The 24,877-nt window shown below is 34.0% G+C and overlaps 1 protein-coding gene across 1 annotated transcript in view; it reads left to right on the forward strand.

Annotated features, from left to right (window-relative positions):
* The window catches only part of LOC149159259 (2-isopropylmalate synthase), a 130,549-nt gene extending 106,302 nt beyond the window's left edge, over positions 1-24,247 (forward strand). Inside the window, exon 5 of the mRNA XM_089433458.1 lies at positions 23,749-24,247. Within this exon, the coding sequence (XP_089289584.1) occupies positions 23,749-24,049 (301 nt within the window). The 3' untranslated portion in view covers positions 24,050-24,247. The remainder of the gene's footprint in view (positions 1-23,748) is intronic.
* The last annotated feature ends 630 nt before the right edge of the window (positions 24,248-24,877 follow it).

Genomic DNA, 24,877 nt, shown 5'->3' on the forward strand with positions numbered 1-24,877 from the left:
TGCGATAAGAGTCACTTGTGGGCTTAGAACCCAAGGTTGAGGTTTTTCACCCATCATGATTTGGGCCAAAACCATGAACACATTTTGACATGTGATGGATGAGGATGACATCTCTCGTCGAGACGAATCTAACGCAATGAAGATCACCCAATTCTGAGTCGAAGAAATGGAGTTATGAATTTTTTAAGTTATGAAGTGGATTTGCACCAAATGAGTTAAGGTCAGTTTAAGTTTAGTAAGCCTCTTGACAGCTGGACAAGCCCATGGAGGACGTTTTGAGAAGCTCTTTTATTGTGTATAAATAGGACGTGATTGTGAGCTCATTTACTCATCCATTTGTGTAACATAAGGGCAATGTAGAAGAAGAGATAGGAACTCATTGGAGTGGAAGAGGTATCTCTATTTTGGGCTGCAGAAGCAGGGCTACTTCAATAGAGAAAGAGGGTTCCTTGGAGAATGTCCATGATTGTTTGAAGGTGCGTTTACAAAAAGGGAGAAGTATGGGCTGTTGGGAGGATGTCATAGGGTGATTCCCACCTGAAATTTGTACGTTGCAACCTTGTAGTATTGATAGGAACAACACAACCCTGTTAAGGTGATTAAAGAGGGTCGTAAGGCTTGTTTATACAGTTGGAAGTGTGGAACAAGGCAGCGTGGATAGGCAACAAACAAAGGAGGGTAAGCCGCAACATTTGAAGGACTATTGAGGGTGTTTTTAGGGCTGACGTGGACTGTGTATGCCCTAACCAGAATTGCAACAGTCACAACAGTCCATGAGATAAAGGTATGTTTTTTCTCTATGGTTTCTAGGTGTTGGATCCTTGTTATGGATTAGTTTTGGATCGTTTTATGAGCAACGTATAAGTGCCATGTGTTGAGGTGAAATTGGGCAGTGGAAGACCTCAACTAGGAGCAGAACTTATTGTGAAGTGTTGGGTGCCATTGGTCTAGTGGAGGGCAGCGTGTTGGCTACCCAAACTAGCCCTAGACAAGCAATCTTGAAGTGACAAAAAGAGCTGAAGGTTGGGTGAAGTTTGGTGCCTAATGTGTAGCACTTTGATGGACAAAAGTGATTGCTAGGTTGGCATATTGGAGCTCAGGTATTGGCCAGCTTAGAGAGTAGATTGGATCAACCCATGTACATGCAACATAAGTGACTTGCAACAATGTTAGGTGGCAACCCTCCTAGAATCTCTATGTGTTTTCCTTTGAAAGACTAAGGCGTAGCTAGAGCGCAGTTTGAAAGTGAAGGACCGGCAAGTTAAGATATGACATATAAGTTGCAGCGAAGATTGTCATTGTATATTGTATGCCATAGATTGTTGTATTATTCAGATTGATTTAATATAACGAAGATTGTGTTGTACATTATTGTACAATATTTGTTAAAAATTCTGTATACTAATCCATAGGTGATTTACCGCTTTATATTTTCCATTGTGAAAAGTAGCTCTTGTTGAGATTCTTGGTTTGGTAGCGTCAGATATGTTAAGATTCTAACCTAGACGCAAGATTGTTGAAATTTAACAAAATCCAGCTGAAAGGTGAGGTTTCTTAGCTCTCTTTCTTTGAATGGAAATATGGCACGGAGTACAAAGAAATATAGCTTGTGGTTTGTGGGCTACTACAGTGCACAAATCCTTTATGTGCCCTATCTCCTATCTCTCTTTGTTATTTTTGCTTAGTTATCGAAGAAATGCACTTGAAAGAATGGAACCCATTTCCCTCCTAATGGCCCAATTATAGCACATCTCGATAGCCTATTAATGGTTAGCTTTGAATACCTCAACTCTTTGCCAGAATTACAAGATATACTCTTCTAGAGTCTTCTACGTTATAATCATGTGGTTAGCCCCATTTTCATGAATAATAGGGGTTGGCGTGGCATCCTTTCAAATTATGGTGGTGAAAACAAGAATGCCAAATTCTGAGTGGCATAACTTTCGCATATGGACTTTGATTGACGCAATTCTTATGTCGTTGGAAAAGTATTTATGTAGAATAGGGAAAAAAAAGTGTGGCGCTTAAGTGGCAAAGTTTTACCCCCAAAAACAGTTTTTGATGCCTCAAAACACTCCTGTAAGGTTTCAGACCCCAATTTGCCAAATTAGGTCCCACTAGTAAAAATCATCTTAAGAGTTGATTCCTCTACTTTTTCCACTCTGAAAGCATCAAGATGGATGACAAATAATTTAAATGATCCAATCTGAATCAAAATAGATGATCACTCCATCCACAAAATATTTGTACCAGGCAGATCCACCTAAAGGGATCACTTCCTACTAGTCAACCATGAGCTTGACCTTGAGGGTATTGAAAGAATTGAACCTGTGACCTCTCAATAGCAAATGTGCTTTAATGACAGGGACTCAACCAATTGAGTTAAACCTTCGGGCTAATAATAATCTAGTTTTAATGTCATGACCAAGCCAAACACCAAATTGTTGTAAGAGACCTCTTTTTTAATGGAACGATGGATCCCACCTCTACATAAGGATGTCACTGCTAAAGTCTACAAATGTTTGCATACTCTAATCCCCTTTGGATTTAAACTTGTGACCTATTAGGAGGAAACACATGCTCTTAATCATTATGCCCTAAGCTCTCATAATATTTAAAACCATTGTAGATAATGATAGGTTTTGCAATTATGTTTCAAAAAATATCCTCATAGCACATTGATCATTGTATTAAAAAGTTAATTAAAATCATTTTCTGATTGATGCATATTTGAAGAATATGCTTCAACATTAATTGCAATTATTTTTTCCACCTTCTAGCTAATCTACCTTTAATTGTTTAGTAACAAATTAATAACCTATAAAATCTTAATTTAAATTCCCATTTCTAACACTTAATTCTTCTTTAAAACTAAGTTACATATACAATAATACTTAAATAATTTATTTTTCATATGTCATTACCATTTTTATTTCTATTTACATTGATTTAAACTTTATTTTTTTAACTAGTCATTCCTAAAAATTTTCTTACATTTATATTTAATTGTTTAATAACAAATTAATAACCTATAAAATCTTAATTTGAATTCCCATGTCTAACCCTTAATTCTTCTTTAAAACTAAGTTACATATAGAAATAATACTTAAATAATTTATTAATAATTTATTTTTCATGTATCATTACTAATTTTATGTTATTTCTATTCACATTGTTTTAAACTAATCATTCCTAAACTCTTTCTTACATTTATACTTAAAAAAAATTACAAACGAAAAAAGTTCTTTCAAAATTTCTCCATTAAATTTGGAGTCCTCGGAGACTAGTAACCTAAATGTAACTTTAGTGATAAATTTTTATATTAATTTGAAATTAGTTTTACTACTAATAAAATAAACTTTATATTAACCAAACTATTAACATTATTTATATTTCCAAATTATCTTAAATTTTATTTAATTATATAATTTATAAATTATCTTAATTTTTTATTAAAATTCTTAAAAATTATGTTTTGAATTCTTTTTAAACTATTATAACGTTTTCTATATTTAGATTTAAAATTATATTTTTAAGCCACATGTAAAGAGCGATGCTCTATTAATCTCACTTGTTTATTGTTAAAATTTTATACATTAAATTAATTTATAATATTTATTAAGAATGTTACTTAAAAATAAAATAGTAAATTAAATTAAAATTTTGAAGTAAAAATCATTAACTATTATGCAGTCACATTCTAGATGTCTAATAGAAAATACTAACCCTATATGTGCACCGTAGTCTAATCTAAGTTGTGCTAAGTAGGAGAGGTCGGCAGCACACGGAAACGGATTCAGATTTACATGTGCACTTTTGTCCACGGCTTGTATTTACTGTAAAAAACTATTCCTGCTCTCTTTTTTCTTTTTCTTTTTAAATTAAAAAAGACATTGCTTATTAACGCACGGAGAGTGATATTGGCGAGTATTGTATGAGGCAGAATTATCTGGTCTCAAACAGTAAGTTGCGCATGTATTTGGAGTGACAGAGATGATAGTGTGAAATGCCATCTGCTATTGTAGACTTGGTGAAATGTGGCTTGTTTTAGAGAATCAAATGTAGCTTTTTCGAAGAGGTTTCATCAGAATTTGGCGAGCCAAAATTTGCAAAATACTTGAAAATTGTTGAAAAATGGATGCTTGGGATTATTATGTTTTGATCTCATTATAGATTAGAATCACAGAAGGGTGAGAAGCATTATAGTTTTTAAAATATTTATTTATTAGTTGGCACCATTCAAGATGAGAGCAAAGTGTTATAAGATTTAAACCTTAAATCTCCACTGCTTACTATTATAGATCAGTGAACATGAATAGATGGATCATTATGAAAGAAAATACCATGCTATTTTTAGTTGCGAATGAACTTTAAAACACTAAATGGATTTCCCTTATCCAAAGTGAATTTTTTTTCCAAAACAGAGTTCCTACATATGAAAATGTTTACTGTAGATGAGGTGAATCACACAAATAGCTTCAGCATGTAACCATCCCAAGAGCACTATGACTTGCGTGTCTTGAAAAGCATACCCTACTTTGACACTTTTCAATGACCAAATAAAAAACTTCACAATCTCATCGAATGCTTCTGTTCCTGCAATCTACCCTTTCCAAAGTCAAATTACACCTCTTTTCCTTGTGAGGATAATGCATCTTCTATATCATTTATGCTCCCAAAAGTTACATAATGCAGTGACTTGGCTTTCTTCTCTCCTGTAAAAATGAAAACCGAAGGGCCTCAATGATTAAGAGATTTCCCCACCTGGTGCTGCCCACTCACTGTAAGGTGTGTAGTCGTGTTAGTACCTTTAATAACAGAGAACATGTGATCATGACATATACAGTTGTGTTTCGCCACCAAAACCTATTTGTTATCAAAGCAATGTTATCAATATTGTTTGTCAAAGATACCTTCCTCCTACAATAGGCTTAAGATTGAAGAAAAATCACACTCGTGTCTCGGAGTTTAGCCAAAATAGATACCAAGCAGGGACAAGATCTTGGGAATGAGCTCATAGTGTTAATTTCTCATATCTGAATTTTTTGTGTACACATTCTTTTCCTTGCCAGGAAAATGCATCTTCTACATCATTTATGCTCCCCAAAGTTTTGCAGTGATGTGGCTTTCTTCTCTCCCTGCAAAAATGAAAACCGAAGGGCCTCAATGATTAAGAGATTTCCCCACCTGGTACAGCCTAATGGAAGGTGTGTAGTCCTTTTAGTGCCTTTAATTACAGAGAACGGGTGATCTCTCCAGATACAGCTGTGTTTTTCCACCAAAACGTATTTGTTATCAAAGCATTTCTGTCAATATTCTTCCTTGAAGATACCTTCATCCTACAATAAGCTTAAGCTCGAAGAAAAATTACTCTAGTGTCTGAAAGCTTAAGCCAAAATAGATACAAAGCAGGAACAAGATCTTGGGAATGAGATCATAGTGAGAATTTCTCATATCTGAAGCTTTTGTGTACACATATTTTTTCCTTGTGAGAAAAATGCATCTTCTACATCATTTATGCTCTCGAAAGTTATGCAGTGACGTGGCTTTCTTCTCTCCCCTCAAAAATGAAAACCAAAGGGCCTTAGTGATTAAGAGATTTCCCCACCTGGTACAGCCCATTGGAAGGTGTGTAGTCTAGTTAGTGCCTTTAATAGTAGAGAACAAATGATATTGCCACATATAGTTATGTTTCGCTACCAAAACCTGTTTGTTATCAAAGCAATGCTATCAATATTGTTCCTCGAAGATACCTTCATCCTACAATAGGCTTATGCTCGAAGAAAAATCACTCTAGTTTCTTAGAGCTTGGCTAAAATAGATACCAAACAAGAACAAGATCTTGGGAATGAGATCATAAAGAGAATTTCTCATATCTGAAGCTTTTGTGTACACATATTTTTCCCTTGTGAGGAAAATGCATCTTCTGTATCATTTATGCTAAACATTATGCTCTCGGAAGTTACATTACGCAGTGATGTGGCTTTCTTCTCTCCCCTCCAAAATGAAAATCGAAGTGCCTTAATGATTAGAAGATTTGCCCCCCTGGTACAGCCAACTGGAAGGCGTGTAGTCTTGTTAGTGCCTTTAATAATATAATAGGTGATCTTGCCAGACAGAGTTGTGTTTCGTCACCAAAACCTATTTGTTATCAAAGCGAGGCTATCAATATTGTTCCTCGAAGATACCTTCATCTAGGGTTAAGCTCGAAGAAAAATCACTCCAGTATCATAGAGCTTAGCTAAAATAAAATACCAAGCAGGAACAAGATCCTGGGAACGAGATCATAGTGAGAATTTCTCATATCTGAAGCTTTTGTGTACTAATCTTCTGCTATTTGGGAAGTATATCAATGCAAGAGAGCAATTTTGGCCATAGCTCAACCCTTTCACCAACATATCTTTAATTTCTGAAATAATTTAATGGCCCTCTAATAAAGAAATCAGTTCCTTGCGCCTTCTCATAATTTGAAAGAATTGTTGATCATATTTCTTCTTCCTTATCTTGCACTGCTTCTTTAACCATCTTTGATAATTTCTTCCCTTCTTGCACACAATGAAATCATTAGGTTGTTGAAATTTTCCCTAGATGTCCCTTGAATCTTGATCACACTCTCTATATATGGATTTTGCATGCAAGCGTTCTCAGATTTTGCAGATAAATTGAGCTTGTCTTTCTCGTCAATTATGTCCTCCACGATATATCTGCCAGTGCAGTTAAAATAAACATAGGCATTAGTGAACTGAAACAAAATCTTAAAAATAAAGACAAAGAAAACACCATTTCCCCACGAAAAGAAACCTTTTAAGAACTAACATGAAATGAAAGTCGTCTTTCAATATCAGGGTGTAATCAAATTGCTTTATCATTCAAAGTTTGTGCTACATGGTTTTGATTGTACCTAGGTGCTCTACAGCCTAGTAAAGTTTGTGCTACATGGTTTTGATTGTACAGAGGTGCTCTACAGCCCAGTGAAAGGAGATGTTCTACAGCCCAGTAAGGGGAGATGTTCAAGTTAGATTTAAAATTAAATAAAAAAAAATTAATGTCAACTCAATTAAAATTAGAAAGACATATAAGATATATTTAATGTTGGCTCAATGAATAAATTTAATTAATAAACATATAGTTTGAAATAAAAATATTTATATATATAAAGAGATGTGAAATATATATATATATATATATAAATAGTAGCTATAAATTAAGATCTATTTTACGGTAAAAATTAAAATAATGATTCATGTTCGTAACCATTATATTTCAGAACTTTATATTTAAATTTAATCAAGAAGCATATAAAAACATAATATTTCCAATAAACTATATATAATATATATATTAAAAAAATTCCGACTGAAATTCATATTAAAAAACCTATATTCATATATTTAAATTAAAAAAATATAAAAACATGTGAAAGAAAAATGCCAAGCATATATATATAATTATATGTATTATCAAGAATTTTTTTATTTTATTTTAACAATAATGAGAATATTTGTATTGATGTCAAAATTTGTGCCCAGTTCACAGCGTTACATGGGGGGTTACAATGCAATTTTTTCATATGCTTATCCTTTGTTGAATATTTAGAAAACTTGAGAAAATGATTCTCTTTGAGGGATAAGATATTAGGAAACTTATTAAATCACACGAGAAAAATTGCAAAAGGAATACGTTCAATTAACTATTTCTATGGCTTATGGGATAAAAGTAAAGAAGCAAATGAATGTGCCAATGAAGATTGCATCTTGAAGTTTGGTGGATTAAAGGTGGGTGGCCAATTAAGGACATCCTTTGTTCCTTAGACTTCATTTCTATGATCTGGGCAAGTATAATGTAATGAAGGATTTTATCTTAAAATATTTCTAAGATCTATGCCAGTACGCTGTAATGAAGGATTCTATCCTAAAATAGGTGGGATGTTTTGCAGTTTTGGAGTTCTTTTGGAAGATTCTTACCTCCAAAGACGCTTACTTTGTTAGTTTAGTGTTCCTCAACAAAGGATAAGCATATGAAAAAATTGCATTGTAACCCCTTATGTAACGCTGTGAACTGGGCACAAATTTTGACATCAATACAAATATTCTCATTATTGTTAAAATAAAATTAAAAAATTCTTGATAATACATATAATTACATATATATATATATATATATACGCTTGGCATTTTTATTTCACATGTTTTTATATTTTTTTAATTTAAATATATGAATATAGATTTTTTAATTTTTTTAATATGAATTTCAGTCATAATTTTTTTAATATATATATTATATATAGTTTATTGGAAGTATTATGTTTTTATATGCTTCTTGATGAAATTTAAATATAAATATAATGGTTATGAACATGAATCATTATTTTAATTTTTACCGTAAAATGGATCTTAATTTAGAACTACTATTTATATTTTATATATATATATATATATATATATTTCACATCTCTATATATATATAAATATTTTTATTCAAACTATATGTTTATTAATTAAATTTATTAACTGAGCCAACATTAAATATATCTTATATGTCTTTTTAATTTTAATTGAGTTGACATTATTATTTTTTTATTTAATTTTAAATCTAACTTGAACATCTCCCCTTACTGGGCTGTAGAACATCTCCTTTTACTGCGCTGTAGAGCACCTCGGTACAATCAAAACCACGTAGCACAAACTTTACTGCATTGTAGAGCATCTGGGTACAATCAGAACCATGTAGCACAAACTTTGAATGATAAAGCAATTTGATTACACCTTGGATATTGAAAGACGACTTTCATTTCATGTTAGTTCTTAAAAGGTTTCTTTTCGTGGGGAAATGGTGTTTTCTTTGTATTTATTTTTAAGATTTTGTTTCAGTTCACTAATGCCTATGTTTATTTTCACTGCACTGGCATATATATCGTGGAGGACATAATTGACGAGGAAGACAAGCTCAATTTATCTGCAAAATCTGAGAACGCTTGCATGCAAAATTCATATATAGAGAGTATGATCAAGGTTCAAGGGACATCTAGGGAAAATTTCGACGATCTTAATGATTTCATTGTGTGCAAGAAGGGAAGAAATTATCAAAGATGGCTGAAGAAGCGGTGCAAGATAAGGAAGAAGAAATATGATCAACAATTCTTTGAAATTATGAGAAGGCGTAAGGAACTGATTTCTTTATTAGTGGGCCATTAAATTATTTCAGAAATTAAAGATATGTTGGTGAAAGGGTTGAGCTATGGCCAAAATTATTCACTTGCATTAATATACTTCCCAAAAGGCAAGGGATTAGTACACAAAAGCTTCAAATATGAGAAATTCTCACTATGATCTTGTTGCCAGGATCTTGTTCCTGCTTGGTATTTTATTTTGGCTAAGCTTTATGATACTAGAGCGATTTTTCTTCGAGCTTAAGCCTAGATGAAGGTATCTTCGAGGAACAATATTGATAGCCTCGCTTTGATAACAAATAGGTTTTGGTGGTGAAACACAACTCTGTCAGGCAAGATCACCTGTTCTATTATTAAAGGCACTGACAGGATTACACACCTTCCTGTTGGCTGTACTAGGTGGGGAAATCTGTTAATCATTGAGGCACTTCGATTTTCATTTTGAAGGGGAGAGAAGAAAGCCACATCACTGCGTAATGTAACTTTCGGGAGCATAATGTTTAGCATAAATGACACAGAAGATGCATTTTCCTCACAAGGAAAAAATATGTGTACATAAAAGCTTCAGATATGAGAAATTCTCACTATGATCTTGTTCCTGCTTGGTATCTATTTTGGCCAAGCTCTAAGAAACTAGAGTGATTTTTCTTCGAGCATAAGCCTATTGTAGGATGAAGGTATCTTCAAGGAACAATATTGATAGCATTGCTTTGATAACAAACAAGTTTTGGTAGCGAAACATAACTGTATGTGGCAATATCACATGTTCTCTACTATTAAAGGCACTAATTGGACTACACACCTTCCAGTGGGTTGTACCAGGTGGGGAAATCTCTTAATCATTGAGGCCCTTCGGTTTTCATTTTTGAGGGGAGAGAAGAAAGCCACGTCACTGCATAACTTTTGGGAGCATAAATGATGTAGAAGATGCATTTTCCTCGCAAGGAAAAAATATGTGTACACAAAAGCTTCAGATATGAGAAATTCTCACTATGATCTCATTCCCAAGATCTTGTTCCTACTTTGTATCTATTTTGGCTTAAGCTTTGAGACACTGGAGTAATTTTTCTTCGAGCTTAAGCTTATTGTAGGATGAAGGTATCTTCGAGGAACAATATTGGTAGCAATGCTTTGGTAACAAATACGTTTTGGTGGAGAAACACAACTGTATCTAGCAAGATCACTTGTTCTCTGTTACTAGAGGCACTAACAGGACTACACACCTTCCATTGGGTTGTACCGGGTGGGGAAATCTCTTAATCATTGAGGCCCTTTGGTTTTCATTTTTGAGGGGAGGGAAGAAAGCCACATCACTGCATAACTTTGGCGAGCATAAATGATGTAGAAGATGCATTTTCCTCGCAAGGAAAAGAATGTGTACACAAAAGCTTCAGATATGAGAAATTATCACTATGAGCTTGTTCCCAAGTTCTTTTTCCTGCTTGGTATCTATTTTGGCTAAGCTCCGAGACACGAGTGTGATTTTTCTACGATCTTAAGCCTATTGTAGGATGAAGGTATCTTCGACGAACAATATTGATAGCATTTCTTTGATAACAAATAGGTTTTGGTGGCGAAACACAACTGTATCTGTCATGATCCCCTGTTCTCTGTTATTAAAGGCACTAACAGGACTACACACCTTGCAGTGAGTGGGTTGCACTAGGTGGGGAAATCTCTTAATCATTGAGGCCCTTCGGTTTTCATTTTTATGGGAGAGAAGAAAGCCACGTCACTGCATTATGTAACTTTCGGGAGCATAAATGATATAGAAGATGCATTATCCTCACAAGGAAAAGAGGTGTAATTTGAGTTTGAAAAGGGTAGATTGCAGGAACAGAAGCATCTGATGAGATTGTGAAGTTTTTTATTTGGCCATTGAAAAGTGTCAATGTAGGGTATGCTTTTCAAGACACGCAAGTCATAGTGGTCTTGGGATGGTTACATGCTAAAGCTATTTGTGTGATTCACCTCATCTACAGTAAACATTTTCATATGTAGGAACTCTGTTTTGGAAAAAAAATCACCTTGGATAAGGGAAATTCATTTGGTGTTTTAAAGTTCATTCGCAGCTAAAAATAGCATGGTATTTTCTTTCATAATGACCCCTCTATTCATGTTCACTGATTTATAATAGTAAGCAATGGAGATTTAAGGTTTAAATCTTATAACACTCTGCTCTCCATCTTGAATGGTGCTAAATAATAAATAAATATTAATGTCGCACGGTGATGATCAATATTCTAAAAACTATAATGCTTCTCACCCTTCTGTAATTCTAATCTATAATGAGATCAAAACATAATAATCGCAAGCGTCCATTTTTCAACAATTTTCAAGTTTTTTGCAAATTTTGGCTCGCCAAATTATGATGAAACCTCTTCGAAAAAGGTACATCTGATTCTCTAAAACAAACCACATTTCACCAAGTCTACAATAGCAAGTGGCAGTTCACACTGTCATCTCTGTCACTCCAAATACATGCGCAACTTATTGTTTGAGACCGGATATTTCTGCCTCATACTACACTCACCTATATCACTCTATGTGCATTAATAAGCAATGTATTTTTTAATTAAAAAAAGAAAAAGAAAAAAGAGAGCATGAATAGTTTTTTACAGTAACTACAGGCCGTGGAGAAAAGTGCACATGTAAATCGAAAAGGGGCCAACCCCTAGGGTGTGGATTAGGGGCCAGCCCTAGGGCCTATCACCTGTCACATATCCACAACCCTTGACAATTGGCGTGCACCCACAATATTCGTCACCTGATGCGGTCACATCTACACTAATATGACCATGATGCGAGGTGTTGGGGGCTCGACCGGCTAGCCTCGGCCATTAGGTTCTTTGCCACCATATGACCTCAAATTTCAAAAACTAGATGTTAGTGGACAAGTTAATTGTCCGACAATTTCACTCAGCGGGCTGGGTTGCAGGCCAGGTTTGCGCAGGTTTGCGATTGGGGTGCTCAAGCCAGGTTTAGGTCAAATTGGAGGATGGTTAATTATGGAAATTGGAAAAAAGTTGTAACATGCATAACTTTCTCAGTTTTTTGCCAAATTAGGTGCATAAAGAAACCAAATGTGGGTTTTTTACAGTTCTAGATTCATTGGAGACATCATTTTTACATTTTGAGCATTGTAAACACAAAGTTGAGCATTTAATGAAAGAGGCCCTACATTGGAAGTTGGACCAAGAGATGTAGCCCAAGAGAGGGGTGAACTCTTTTATCATGTTTGTTGTTATGTGTTTTTGATATGGTATTGTCTCTGTTTTTTATGTTAGCTAAGTTTAAAAATCATTTTTTTATGTGTTTTGTAACTTGATCCATTACCCAAAATACATAAATTTTCACTTGCAATTTGTATATCACCTTCAAGTTTCTTATCATTTTGGTATCAGAGCATCAGTTTATTGTGAATATTTGATTTTGTTTGCAAGTGTTTTTCTGATGCTTACAAGGTTGAATATTAAAAGAGGAGAATGAGAACTTATTGAGACAAGATCTCAAATTGTTTCAAGGAGAACAAACACACCCCAATCTTCAATAGTCATGGCACATGAACAATGTCCTGAAGGGATGTCTGAGGATGAAAGAACTTTTAGAAAAGATTTCTTTGAGATGTCTAAAATGGTAAAGGTTCTTTATGAAGAGAGGAATTCAAGGTTATATGGAGAGAGATCAAAACCTCCAAAAGGAAATGCAGGGAATGGTGACAAGCCACCACCTTCACCTCCATCCTCATCCTCATCTTCTACTTCTTCTACCCTTTCACAAACACCTCCAAATTCTCCAAAGGGACATTGTAAAACTCCTTTTCTTAAGCTTGATATAAAGTTTGAATTGCCTATGTACAATGGGGAGGTAAATGCTGAGAAATTGGATAATTGGGTTCGTCAGATTGAAGTGTATTGCAAGATACAAAGAATCAAGGATGATGAGACCAAAATTCAGCTTGCTTCTCTTAGATTGGAAGGTGCAACCCTTATTTGGTGGCAAGCCAAAACTCAAGAGGACATGAAGAAACATAGTAAGATTTTATCCTCTTGGAATGATTTTTTTGTTGCAATAAGAAGGCAATTTATCCATTAGCATACATGCAAAAAACTATTATGGATTGGAAAATCTTTAGGCAATCTAAAGGTCAAAATGTGCAAAGCTATACTCAAGAATTTAGATAAAAGGTTTTGATTTTGGGTATAGATTAATCCTCTCGAGACACTCTACTCGAGTACATTTGAGGATTGCATAGTTATTTGAAACACACAATTCTCATGTTTAACCCTACAAAACTAGATGAAGTTTGTGTACATGCAACTCATTTAGAAGCAAGAGGGAAGAATGTTCCTCAAGAGGGTAGTAAAAAGCCATTTAAGAGTGGAGACAAAGGAAAGGGGAAATTCAAAAGGAAAGGAAAGAAGAATGCTTCAGTCAAGAAAGAGGGAGAAAAACTCACATGTAAACATTGTTCAAAAGAAGGCTATGATGAAGACCATTGTTGGAAACTTCATCCCAAAATGAGACTCACAAAGTTTAACAACAAATGGAAACAAAAGACTTATGCAACTACACAACATGATTTAGGATCCGTCTCTAGGGATGAAACAAAGATCACAACCATGGGATTCAAAGGTAAGGACTCTATTGCAAGTACTATTTCTTCAAGTAGCATCAATGAAACTCAACATGAAAAAGAGAGAATAAAGTTTTTCCACATTAGAGTCGTTTCAAAACATACCAAGATAGATAAATTATTTAATAGTGGATCACAAGAAAACCTTTTTCTGAAGACATTGTTAAGAAATTGAATTTGGAAAACGCTCCACATCCTAAACCTTATCCTTTAGGATGTATATGTGAAAATGCAAAATTGCATGTGACAAAAATATGTAAATTGAGATTTGTCACCACTGCAAATAAATTTATAGATGAAGTAGAACTTGACGGTATTCCACTTGACATTTGTCGTATTGTTTTGGGAAGCCCATATCTATATGACAGGAGAGCCATCTTTCATCGCCATGAGAATAAATATTATTTGTTTAAAAATGAAGTTGAGTACATTGTTAGAGCACATAACAAGAAGTTGAAGTTGTCACTTGTGAATGCTGCACAAATGAAGAGGTTAGTCAATGCTAGTTAGAACTTTGTGCTTTTGATGATCAAACCCAAAGAGAATGTTGAAAATGATGCTTTCCAAGGATGTGATGCAAGGTTAAAATCTGATTTATATGAGGTTGTTAACACCTATGATGAGATGTTTCAGGAACCCAAAGAATTGCCTCCTAAAAGAGGAATCCAACACGAGATCCAATTGCAGCAAGATTGTCCTCTTCCAAACATTGGCATGTACAGGAAGTCAGTGATGGAGAATCCAAAAATCAAAAGACAAATTCAAGAATTGTTTGACAAAGGGGTCATCAGACCAAGCACATCATCATGTGGGTCACCAATTGTTTTGCTAACAAAGAAAGATGGTACATGGGCCATGTGTGTAGATTTTAGAGCCTTGAACAATATTGCGGTAAAGAATTGTTATCATCTTCCTCGAATTCATGATTTGCTTGATCAGTTGAAAGATGTTGTGTATTTCACTAAGTTGGACTTGAGAAGTGGCTATCATCAAATTTGGATTGATGGAGACATATGGAGGACAACCTTCAAAACAAAGCAAGGTTTGTTTGAATGGTTAGTTATGCCCTTTGGGCTTTGCAATGCTCCTACAACATTCATGAGAGTTATGAATGATGTCTTAAGGCCTTTTCTTGATGATTTTGTGATTGTCTACTTAGATGACATATTGATATTTAGGAAAACCCGTGAAGAATATGTCAGGCATGTTAGGCAAGTCTTAAATGTCTTGAAGAAAGAAAAGTTGTTTTTAAAGATGTCTAAATGTGAGTTTGGAAAGACCTCATTAGTGTATTTGGGACATATTGTTGGAGGGGGTGAATTGAAAATAGATCCCTCAAAGTTCAAAGTCATTATAAACTTGCCCAAGCCTAATAATATAACTGAGGTTAGAAGCTTTTTGGGAACAACCCAATATTGGAGAAAGTTCACTTCTAACTTTTCTTTAATTGCAACTCCATTACATTCCTTGACAAGTGTGAAACAAGTTTTTCAATGGGGAGGCAAGAAACATAAATATTTTGATGCATTAAATGAGAGAATCAATAAAACTCCAGCTCTTGCACTTCCTAATTTAAGACAGCCATTTGAGATACAAACAGATGCAAGTGACTATGCCATGGGAGTGGTCTTGATGCAATATGGTAAGCCCATATGTTACCATTCTGGAAATCTTAATGGTGCAATGGTTAAGTATCTTACATATGACAAGGAACTGTATGCATTGGTGCAAATTATAAAAAAGTGGAAACATTATTTGATGGGAAAGAAAACTATCATTCAGACTTATCATCAACTATTGCAATACTTCCAATCACAAACTAGGCTACAACAAGCGAGGCACTTCACATGGATGGCTTTCTTGCAGAAATTTCACTTGGTGATAAGGTATAAGAAATATATCTATAACAAGCTTGTGGACATTCTTTTAGACCAATTGTTAGTGCTTCAATTGTTCTTAAGCAAAATTATATCATGCATGAGAGCTATGTTGAACAATATCCTTTAGATGATGAGTTTAAAGATGTATATGCAACTTTGTGTTAAGGAAACCAAGTAGAGGAATTGGATTACCATGTGCATGATAAAATTTTGTATCATCTTGGCAAGTTATGCATTCCACAGGGTGAAAGAGTGAACATCATAAGGGAAGTGCATAGTTCTCTTATTGTTGGCCATTTTGGTGTAGGCAAGACGATGGCACAATTACAAAGATATTGTTATTGGCCTAGAATGAATGAAAGTGTGTCATGATATGTAAGAGGATGTTCTTTATGTGCTACAAGTAAGCCTAGCAATAGAAAGTTAGGATTGTATACTCCACTTCCAGTCCCTTCTCGTCTTTGGGAAAGTGTTTCTATGGACTTTGTAGGAGGAATGCCTATGTCTAAAAATGATCATGATTATCTTTATGTTGTGGTGGATCGTTTAAGAAAAATGTGTATTATGATGCCTTATAAGAAACATGTTACAACTGAATAGGCTGCACAAATGTTCTTTCAACATGTATGGGTACATTTTGGGTTGCCCAAATCTGTTATTTCTAATCGAGATTCTCGATTTGTCGGGAACTTTTGGTTAAGCTTATGGGGACTCATGGACACTAAGTTGAAAAAGAGCACAACATTCCATTCATAAATCAATGGTCAGACAGAAGTGGTGAACAAAATGGTAGTACATCTTCTTCGTGGTTATTGCATCAAACATCCTAAGCTTTGGGATGAATACTTACACTACATTCAACATGCCTATAATCGGGCAAAGCATTCATCGACTCACACATCTCCATTTGAGGCATGCTTTTGTTACTTACCAAAATCTCCTTTAGATTTTATATTTGGGAAGGATGTTTCTATTGAAGGTCACAGTGACATTGATAAGGCCAAGAGATTCGTTGAACAAGTTTAATTGGTGCATCTAATGGTTCAAGAACATTTGGAAAAGAGCCAAGCCAAGTATAAGACAAGGCATGATAAGCATCGTGTTGACCACAATTTTCAGGTTGGAGACGAAGTTTAGCTTTACATCAGCAAAGAGAGGCTTAGAGGAGAATGTAAAGAGCTGAAAATAATAAGATATGGACCTTTTAAGATTCTAGAAAAGATTGGTAATAATGTCTTCTATTTGGATTTGCCTCCTTATGTGAAAATGTATGCAGTTGTCAATGTTGAGAATTTGAGATTATATGAACCTCCTTTGATTGATGATCAAGGAGAGCATGTTCAAATTCCTTCAATAGAATATTCCTCTCCAGAATTTCTTGAAGAATTTCAACATGATATTATCCTTGACAGAAAGATAAGAACTTCAAAACGAGGGAATGTGGAGTACACTCATTTATTGGAGATCTGTGCATCGCATTCGAATTTTGTAATACGTGACAGAAAGAGGACGAACTGTAGTTTTGGAGTATCGTTTTGAGGTTTGAAGCTCGAAACAGTGACACGTGGGACTTCGTACTAGTTCGCATTGAACTAGTCTATAATCAAGTCATTGTGGGAGATTCAGGACAAAATTTCAAACCTTGGAGATCCGCCATTACAGAGATACAATAGATATTCAATATTGATCTCCTACAAAGAAAAAAAAGGTGTGTATTTTATTTAAATTTGCATAAGTTTTGTTTGAAAAAATAATTTGAAGTGATTCAAAGGGCATAGTGAACCATAATACTCATTAATTGATGCCCCGAAGAAAGAAAATGGAAACACCTAGTAAGCAACCCGAAATTTCTACTATGACGCATAAAGAAGAAGAAGAAATGCAACATGATATATCAAAATTACAAGACCAAGTGCAACAATTTTCGCTCTCACAAAGAGTAACCAAAAATGAAATGGAAGCTAAGATGGATGGTTTGAAGAATAGCTTAAAATCAGACATGGAAGGATTGAAGAATGGCATGAAAGCTAATATGGATGACATGAAAGCTAATATGGTTGACATGAAAGATAATATGGAAGATTTTAAGAATGGTTTAAACACAGACATGGAAGGTTTCAAGGAAGGTTTGACAAGGTTGCTACAAGAAATGCTTCCTAATAGTGAAAATGTATTTAGATGAAACTCATGATGAGAACAAATGAAATGTTAATCATGATTTAATAGACTTTAGCATTGGATCGAAAACCCACCATGTTCTAAAGATCGATATGAGGAAGTTTGATGTCAAGGATCTCATAACATGGATACTACAGATGGAGAAATATTTCGATCTCAATAATGTGCAAAACACACAAAAGGTACGCATTGCAACATTATATTTGGAACCCAATTAGTTTTTATGGTATCGATGGCTTTGCCCTCGTAAAAAAATTGTCACTTGGTCATTTTTTACAGAGGAAATGATAGCACATTATGAGGATATAAAGAGCAACACCTTCTTTAGTCAATTGATAAATCTCAAACATTCCAAAATGTCTTGGGCAATCATTCGAAGGTATTTGAGACTCCCAAAGGCCTCCCACATGTGTCGGAATGAAGACTGAAGACATTTCGAAAACAACATTTAGAACTCGTGAGGGTCATTATGAATTCTTCGTCATGCCTTTTGGCCTTACCAATGCACCTTCTACATTTCAAGGTTTGATGAATTCCATTTTCAATCCCTTAGAAAATTTGTGTTGGTATTTTTTGATGATATAGTAATCTACAACAAACCCTGGAAGGATCATGTTCAACATGTTGACAGAGTGCTCAAGCTATTGGAGGAGAAACAATTATATGCAAAAGCCTCCAAATGTTTCTTTGGAGTACAGGACTTGGAATATCTGGGTCATATTGAATCTCATGAAGGTGTTAAGGTAGATCCTAGCAAAATTAGAGCCATTTAGGAATGGAAAAATCCCACATCCATAAAGCATTTGCGAGGATTTATCGGGTCGACAGGGCATTATTGCAAGTTTGTTAAGAATTATGGGAAAATAGCAACGCCTCTAACAACATTATTGAAGAAAGATGCATTTTTTTGGACTCCAGAAGCAACGATGGCCTTTGAACATCTTAAAGAGGCAATGTGGCAAGCACCAGTATTAGCTACGCCATACATCACAAAAACCTTTATTATGGAATGTGATGCCTTAGGAAATGGAATTGGTGTTGTTTTAATGCAAGAAGGAAAACCCATTGCTTTTGAAAGTCGGCCAATCAAAAGAAATTATTTACACAAAGCTATTTATGAGAAGGAAATTTTGGCAATATTACATGCACTTAAAAAATGGTGACCTTACCTAATGGGAAGACACTTCAAGGTAAAAACGGATCATGATGGTTTTAAATACTTTTAGAACAATGATTATCTTCAGAAAAACAACAAAAATGGGTCACAAAGATGTTGGGTTATGACTTTGAAATCATCTACAAAAAATGGAAGCAAAATGTTGTTTCAAATGCACTCTTAAGAAAGGATGAGGATGTGGAAGCATTGTTTTGTGCCATTTCTATTATCCAACCAAATTGAATAAACGAAGCAAGGGTTGAATGGAAGAATAACGAAGAAGTGTGGGCACTCATTCAAAAGTTGCAGCAAGATCCCAGTAGATCTTATCCATTTAGCTGGAAAAATGATTCGTTATGGTACAAAATATTCTTTTCAAATTCCACACCTCTCCATTAGGAGGGCACTCAAGATTTCTAAAAACTTACCAAAAGTTAAGAAGGAATTTTTTTGGGATGTCCTTAAATCTGATATTCAAAAGTTTGTGGCGGAATGTTTAGTTTTCCAACAAAATAAAGTTGAGACAATTAAGACCCCGAGTCTGTTACAACCTTTATCCATTCCAAGTCAACGTTGGGAGGAGGTTTCAATGGATTTTATCATAGGTCTACCCAAGTGTGAAGGAAAGAGTGTCATCATTGCAAATAATATCCGTTACCAAAATGACCACGTGATGACGGAAACTTCAGAAGAATTAAAAGCTCAAAGATATTCCATGATAGGGTATTAACCCTAATTCTACAGGGAAGGGTGGAGGTGTTGCCCGCCATTTATCCTCTGAATCCTAGAGTCATGGGAGGACTGTGCGAGTCACACTCCCCTAGACGTGTGATGATGACTGCTAGATGCCTACTAGGGATCGGGTCGGTATAGCCGACGCTGTCATCCTTGGAGTTTATAAATGGTTAGGCCAGTATAACTGACACCATGGCATACTCCAGTAGAGGACGGATAGGATGGGAGCGGAAGAGATTAGGAAGGATATGATGATTTTGTAATAGCTGGGAAACCTGATGAAGTAAAACATGATCATTAAAGTTATAAACCTAAAGTATGCATAATACCAATTTTATAGTGCCCTTACATTAAGTAAGAATTTAACCTCAATACACAATTCTAAGGAGAATGTACTAAGCGCTATCATAAATATTCATATATGATAAAAGCTCTAACTTCAAGACGAAGTTTTCTGAAGGGGGAGTGTATGTAACGACCCGAGGAGGAAAATTGATACACAGAGTTCATGAGGAATGATTGAGCTTTACTTGTTCTGAAGTTTTCGGGCACGAGGGAACAGTGTGCTTCAACTGAGAAGCTTACTGGACTGAGTAAGTGAGGTTCTGCTCAGTTTGACTGGGTGGTTTTGGTCTTTTGTAACCAAAGCAGGAGTAGTTTGAGGCATCATCAACCGTAGGATTACAGGTAAGTACTCTCATCAGTTCTGTTAGTTAAATTTATAAAATTCGGGAAATTTTATCATAGGTTCATGATGTTTAATTTTAGAAGCCTTTATTGTTTTCTGCAATGTCTATAAAATTTTGTACAAGCCTTATATTAAAATATTAAATAGCCCTTACATATTGTTTGTCATCTATCTCGATGCATTTGGAGTGGAAACAAAATGGAGGAATCAACTCATGGGACCGTTTTTACCAGTCGAACCTAATTTAGCAAAACAAGATTCAAAACCTTCTGGGAGCGTTTTGAGGCATAAAACAATGTTTTTTGGGGTAAAAATTTGTTGCTTTAGCACAACACCTTTTCATTTTGTTCTACACACAGGGGTCTTTCCAACGACGCAAGAAGTGCGTCAATCGATTATATCCAACTAGACTTAGTTCTACACCTATAATTTGGGAGGATGGCGCGTCAACCCCCATTATTCATGGAAAATGGGATAGCCACATGTTTTTGATATAAAATACTCTATAAGAGTTTATGTTGTAACTCTAGTTAAAAGTTGATGTCGTCAACTTAACCATTAGTAGGCTATCGGGCTATGTTATAATAGGGCCATTAGGAGAAAGAGGCATTCTATTCTTTCACGAACATTTTGTTCTATAGTTGAGCAAAGATAGCCAAGAAGATAGGAAGTAGAGCACACAAAGAGGATCTATGCACTGTAGTAACCCACGGGCCACAAACATTACTTCTTTGTACTTGTAACCTTATTTTCCAGACAGAGAAAAGGAGCAAAGCAACATCACCTTCTATCTGGGTTTTCTCCTGAAAGGGTTTCCCAGAGCCTATCTTGTGTCTTATGTGTGTGTGTGAGCTTATTTTGTCATTCCCTACTTTTCTACATAATTTACATTCGCATGCATGCACTAATTACAGTTAAAATTTACAGATCTAGAAGTTTAGTAAAACTGTAATAGTGTAAAACTTCATAATTTAAATATATTATTATCATATATGTTTTGACGAACCGTTTAGTGGAATATCCACGAAAGTTTACGAATCAACATATTATATTACAAATATCATATGCACATGTCATGACAACACTTATAGCATATATTAGACAACATGATATTTTTTTTGGCATTTTTTATGTAAGGTTATATGTCGATTTTAGCAAGATCACTAGATATTAAGTGAATGTATACACATATATTTGCGAAATGTCGTTCTATTATAATTAATAAAGTGACATTTTTTTTTAGGAAAAAAAAAAGAAACAAAAAAATGATTATTGCAACTACTGGCGGGAATAATGAAGAATAGAAATGCATAATATTGTAAAGTGAGCATCTTGGTAGCGAGGACATACTCGGGAAATGTTCATATTCCTGAATGTGATATCTTGTGGTCGGATATTGCGCTGTAAAGTAAACAACAGGTTCACTGAGAGTTAAAGACCTACTTTTGTCGGTTTTAATAAGTGAGATGTCAATCAATGCATTTGGAATTTCGGTAATAATGAAAATGAGAAGAATTAAACTTCTTGTTGGGGCTTTGAATTTGCACTTCTCATTTGAGTTTTTGATTTCTTATTGTACACTGTCGGCTGAAGTCTATGTTTGATTGTCTAACAAATAAATTCCAATAAGTACATTTTTGTCCATACTATCTATTTTTATATTTTAACAGAATTTAGAACAATGCATTTGTGTTTTATAACTACATTTGTTCATATTATTTGTTGATATGAGTATAAACTAGGATAGATCCATCTTAACTCCGGATCTACCAAGCATTGAGAAGGATCGAACCTCTCAAGTTGCAAATTTCTTTTTGAGTGCAAAACGTGAGGAAATGTTTGCACTTTTAGGGATTTGATTCCTCTTGGTGCTTGATAGATCTGTAGTTGAGATGGATCTATGCTAGTTATTAATTTTATTTATAATTATATAAATTTCACATCTTTATATATAGAAGTACTTTTTACTTTTAATTTTATTAAAATCCTGATGATACAAGGGGTGGTAAGAGGGGGAGCGGTACTCTATGGTCCCAATGGAACTATAATATTGAAGTATTCACGGTGATTATAAAATATGATAAATAATCAGGCAAAGAAGCCTATGGTCTTTTGCAAGGCCTCCTTATAGCTAAAGAAAATAATGTCCCTTCTCTTACTATGTTGCGGGATTCCATTCTAAATGTTCAACACATGGGAAAAGGATTCTCTCTAAGGAACAAGATATTGGAAAACTTATTAAATCACACGAGAAAGATTGCAAAAGAAATACCGTCAATTAACTATTTTTATGGCTTACGAGATAAAAATTAAGAAGTAAATGAATGTGCCAATGAAGATTGCATCTTGAAGTTTGGTGGATTAAGGGAGGGTAGCCAATTAAGGACATCCTTTGTTCCTTAGGCTTCATTTCTAAGATCTGGGCAAGTACAATGTAACGAAGGATTCTATCCTAAAATAGGTGGGATGTTTTGTAGTTTTGGAGTTTTTTTGGAAGGTTCTCTCCTCCAAAGACCCTTACTTTGTGAGTTTAGCGTTCCTCAACAAGGGATAAGTATATGAAATAATCAAATTGTAACCCCCTATGTAACGCTGTGAACTAGGCACAAATTTTGACATCAATACAAATATTCTCATTATTATTGTTAAAATAAAATAAAATAAATTCTTGCTTATACATATAATTACATATATATGCTCGACATTTTTCTTTCATGTATTTTTATATTTTTTTAATTTAAATATATGAATATAGATTTTTTAATATGAATTTCAATTTTAATTTTTTAATATATATTATATATAGTTTATTGGAAGTATTATGTTTTTATATGCTTCTTGATTAAATTGAAATATAAAGTTCTGAAATATAATGGTTACAAATATGAATCGTTATTTTAATTTTTATGGTAAAGTGGATTTTAATTTATAGCTATAGAAATATTTTTATTTCAAACTATATGTTTATTAATTAAATTTATTAATTGAGTCGACATTAAATATATCTTATATCTTTTTTTACTTTTAATTGAATTGACATTAAATTTTTTAAATTTAATTTTAAATATAACGTGAACATCTCTCCCTTACTAGGTTGTAGATCACCTCGGTACAATCAAATCCATGTAACACAAACTTTGAATGATAAGCAATTTGATTACACATTGGATATTGAAAGACAAATTTCATTTCATGTTAGTTCTTAAAAGTTTTCTTTTGGTGGGGAAATGGTGTTTTCTTTGTCTTTATTTTTAAGATTTTGTTTCAATTCACTAATGCTTATGTTTATTTTAACTGCACTGACAGATATATCGTGGAGGACTTAATTGATGAGGAAGACGAGCTCGATTTATCTGCAAAATCTGAGAACACTTGCATGCAAAATTCATATATAGAGAGTGTGATCAAGGTTCAAGGTACATGTAGGGAAAATTTCAAGGACCTTAATGATTTCATTGTGTGCAAGAAGGGAAGAAATTATCAAAGATGGTTGAAGAAGCGGTGCAAGATAAGGAAGAAGAAATATGATCAACAATTCTTTCAAATTATGAGAAGGCGCAAGGAACTGCTTTCTTTATTAGAGGGCAATGACCTCTCATGTGTATAATTATTTTAGGAATTAAAGATATGTTGATGAAAGGGTTGAGCTATGGCCAAAATTGCTCTCTTGCATTAATATACTTCCCAATAGTAGGACATTAGTACACAAAAGCTTCAGATATGAGAAATTCTCACTATGATATTGTTCCCAAGATCTTGTTCCTACTTGGTATCTAATTTGGCTAAGCTCTAAGACACTAGAGCGATTTTTCTTAAATAAAAAATTAAGATAATTTAGGAATTATTTAATTAAATAAAAATTTAAGATAATTTGGAATTATAAATAACGTTAATGGTCTGGTTAATATAAAGTGTATTTTCTTAGTAAAAGTAATTTCAAATTAATATAAAAATTAATCACAAAAGTTACATTTAGACCACTAGTCTCTGGAGGCTCTAAAATGATGAGAGAAATTTTGAAAGAACTTTTCTTGTTTGTAACATTTTCTTAGCATAAATGTAAGAAAAAGCTTAGGAATGACTAGTTAAAAAATCAAAGTTTAAATCATTGTAAATAGAAATAAAAATGGTAATGATATATGAAAAGTAAATTATTAAAGTATTATTTTCATATGCAACTTAGTTTTAAAGATGAATTAAATGCTAGAAATGGCAATTCAAATTAAGATTTTATAGGTTATTAATTTCTAACTAAACAATTAAAGATAGATTAGCTGGAAGGTGGAAAAAATAATTGTAATTATTGTTGAAGAATATTCTTTAAATATGCATCAACCAGAAAATGCTTTTAGTTAACCTTTTAATACAATGATCAATGTGCTATGACGATATTTTTTGAAACATAATTGCACACCCTATTGTTAACGACAATGGT

The sequence above is a fragment of the Pinus tabuliformis genome, chromosome 5_2, assembly GCF_031772625.1.
Source record: "Pinus tabuliformis cultivar Carrire ecotype Pingquan chromosome 5_2, CPIR1, whole genome shotgun sequence".
In the NCBI taxonomy this organism is placed as follows: Eukaryota; Viridiplantae; Streptophyta; class Pinopsida; order Pinales; family Pinaceae; genus Pinus; species Pinus tabuliformis.